This window comes from Alligator sinensis, unplaced genomic scaffold (assembly GCF_000455745.1).
Source record: "Alligator sinensis unplaced genomic scaffold, ASM45574v1 scaffold400_1, whole genome shotgun sequence".
Classification (NCBI taxonomy): Eukaryota; Metazoa; Chordata; order Crocodylia; family Alligatoridae; genus Alligator; species Alligator sinensis.
In genome coordinates, this window is record NW_005841897.1 from 403,425 (window position 1) to 406,232 (window position 2,808).

Sequence of the window (2,808 nt, forward strand, 5' to 3'; positions counted from 1 at the left end):
TTCTCAAATCTCCAGAGTCCCAGCCCAGTGCTTTGCCCACCAGGCTCTGCCCCCTTGTCCCCACTCCATTCCCTCCCAGTGCACTGGTGGGTACGATACCCTCTGTTCACACAGAACGGCACCTTGCAGCAAGCACCAGTACTCTCTCCTCCACCTGTTTTGCAGCCACCAGGTACCTCACCACCAGCTTTCAGCCTGCATCACCCATCAGCTCCCCCCAGCCTTCCTGTGACTGGCAGCTGCTCCCGCCTTTGCAGTGCCCTGCTCTGCCTAGGTTGGACCCACACCTGCTCTTTGCTGAGTGGGCAGCAGGTGAGATAGCCATGAAAGGCTCTTCCCAGGGCAAATGAGCCTCATGCTTTCCCTTGCCAACACTCTTCACCCAGCCTCTGCCAGTCTGGGCAAGGCCAGCTGCAGAGTGGCCAGCTGGCCCTGGCCTGGGTGCTGCCCCTGCCCTGAGTGGGTCTGGCTATAATGCAACTGGGCTTCCTCAGCTTGGAGTGGCAGACGGAGGGAGAGGAAAGGGAAGCAGGGAGCATTCGCCCCTCCCGGGCCTTTCTGCGTGGATTCTCTTGCAGCAATTCCATGCTAGAGGTCTCCACCGAGCTGCAGAAACAGGAACTGGCTGCTTGGGAAGGTTCCTCTTTCTTTTGTGCATCACCCAGAGCGCCCGATGCAGCCCTGCCCTCTCCCCGCCTCCCTTGCAGTCTAGGATCTCAGTAAATCCAGAAAAAAATCCTGCCCTCCGCAGAGTCAGGCTTGGACCCAAGGGAAGCGAGGGCTGGGGCAGATTGGAGCCCCCACTGCCACGTCTCGGCCCCCCTCCTTCCCCGGCACAGGCAGCCAGAGGGACCCAGAGGGTGCTGCAAGTGCGGAGATTGGGACCAGCCGCACAGAAGGGCATCTGCATTGTCCCATCCTCAGCACCAGCTGGCACTACCTGCCAGTCTCAGCCTTGCCCCCAGCCGGGTCCCCCCCTGCACCATCCCCCCGTGAGCAGAGCCTCCCACCTGGGTGCTGTGGATGCTGCGCATCTCCCTGGATTGCTGGGGCTAATGCTGAGTGCTGACAGGATGGAGGAGTTTCAAAGTGAAGAAGAGGAGCCCTGGTATGACCAGCAGGATCTGGAGCAGGGTAAGGAAAGGCAAGGGTTAGGGAGGGTCCTTGCAGAGTCCAGCGGGCAGACATGCCGGGGAGAGGATCATGACCCAGCAGAAGAGGCAGAGCAAATCCTGCTCCTTAAGGTGGGGGGGAAGATTCTTCCCCACCTCATGTAATCTCCCCAGCCCCAGATGTCTAATCTACCCCCAGCCTCCCCTGCAAATCTCACTGTACAGACCATTCTACCTGCTGAGTACCCATTTGAAATTTAAAACCCTGGCCCAATGCGATCAAGAGGGGTGAACGTTGCTCCCAGTTGCAGGGGGCTGAACTGGAAATCCCCCATGCACGTCAGTGGAGTTATTCCAGTATAAAATGGATGAGGACAGGGTCAGGCTCAGAGATGTAACACTCAGAGGATTTAAACCAGTGATTCTCAACCAGGATGCCACAAGATCCTTTCAAGGGTGTTAGGCAACATTAGTTAGCACTGTTCAGCGTGTGAACATAATTCACAGTATAAACCCAGAGATTTCAAACAGGAATCCATAGCATCAAAAAATATTCTGACCTGCTGTGGTCTTTCTGAGCTCTTTGCAACAGAATTGCAATGTTATTTTTCTGTAGTCAAAAACCAAGTGAAAGCTAAGAACTGGCATTTTCCAAGGGGTGTCTTGAGTCTAAGGTGGGCTGCCTTGAGTCTTTTTTTTTTTTAAAGGTTGAGAACTACTGATTTAGAGCTTAGATGAGGCACTCGTGCAACATATATATCAGTAATAATTTGTACCATGTTGAGAACACAGGTAAAATTTTCAAAAGCTCCTAAGTCACTTACAGGCTTTTGAAGATTTTACCAAGTCTCAAAAGCAGAGAAAAACTGGGGAAAGATGGAGAGAACTGTAAATCTCAAAGAGCAGTATTTTTAATGACATCTGAATGCTCTTTCATGCAGTTTTGGCTTCAAGCAACTGTTATCTATTCCCGATTCCATATGAACACTTGCACTCATTATGTACAGTGTTTACCTTAAGGACTGGTGCATATTTGTCGTGTTGTGTGTTTTTTTGTTTTTTTTTCTTATCTAAAATAAGTGATGGGGAAAGACAGTTATCCTGTTTCACACCAGTAGCCCCTGAATGAACCAAACTGGCTGCCTGTGTTCAATGTGAATCAATGGTGCTTAATCAAGTCAGTGGTGTCATTCTCTGCATAAGGTGGGTTTTGTTACCAGCTAACTGCATCTAAATTGCTGATAATATAGTCCAGCAGCATATGTATCGCTTCTGCCAGCCATAGCCCTAGTAGATTTTACTGCTATATAAAAAGTTTTAACAACTTCAGCTTCAAGGTAACAGCCAATGAAATTAATCTGATCAAGACCTAGAGCTGTCTCCATTCATTTCCAGTTCAGCTCTCTCCCCTAGCACTCAATAAATATTGCTGGCTATCAGAGCCCATTTTATAAACTTTGGTGCCTGAAGTACACTAGGGAGGAGAGTGGAGATAGATCCCACTAATCAACCTAAATCATCATTACAGGCTCTTGAGTGCCTAAGGTTCATTTTCCATAGTCCATAAGGGGTTATAATTGGCCCTAGGATGGGACAAAGATGCAGTGTACCCAAAATAAATTGGTGAAAGAAGGCTAGACTGTTGTAACTTCAAGGATTCTGGATATACACTAAGATTAAAATCCAGACCTCAACG

At 49.7% G+C, this 2,808-nt stretch overlaps 1 protein-coding gene across 1 annotated transcript in view; it reads left to right on the top strand.

The window, feature by feature from the left end:
• Positions 1-469: 469 nt before the first annotated feature.
• Positions 470-2,808, top strand: part of CDR2L (cerebellar degeneration related protein 2 like) — a 24,707-nt gene continuing 22,368 nt past the window's right edge. The window contains exon 1 of the mRNA XM_006018250.3: positions 470-1,134. Within this exon, the coding sequence (XP_006018312.1) occupies positions 1,056-1,134 (79 nt within the window). The 5' untranslated portion in view covers positions 470-1,055. The remainder of the gene's footprint in view (positions 1,135-2,808) is intronic.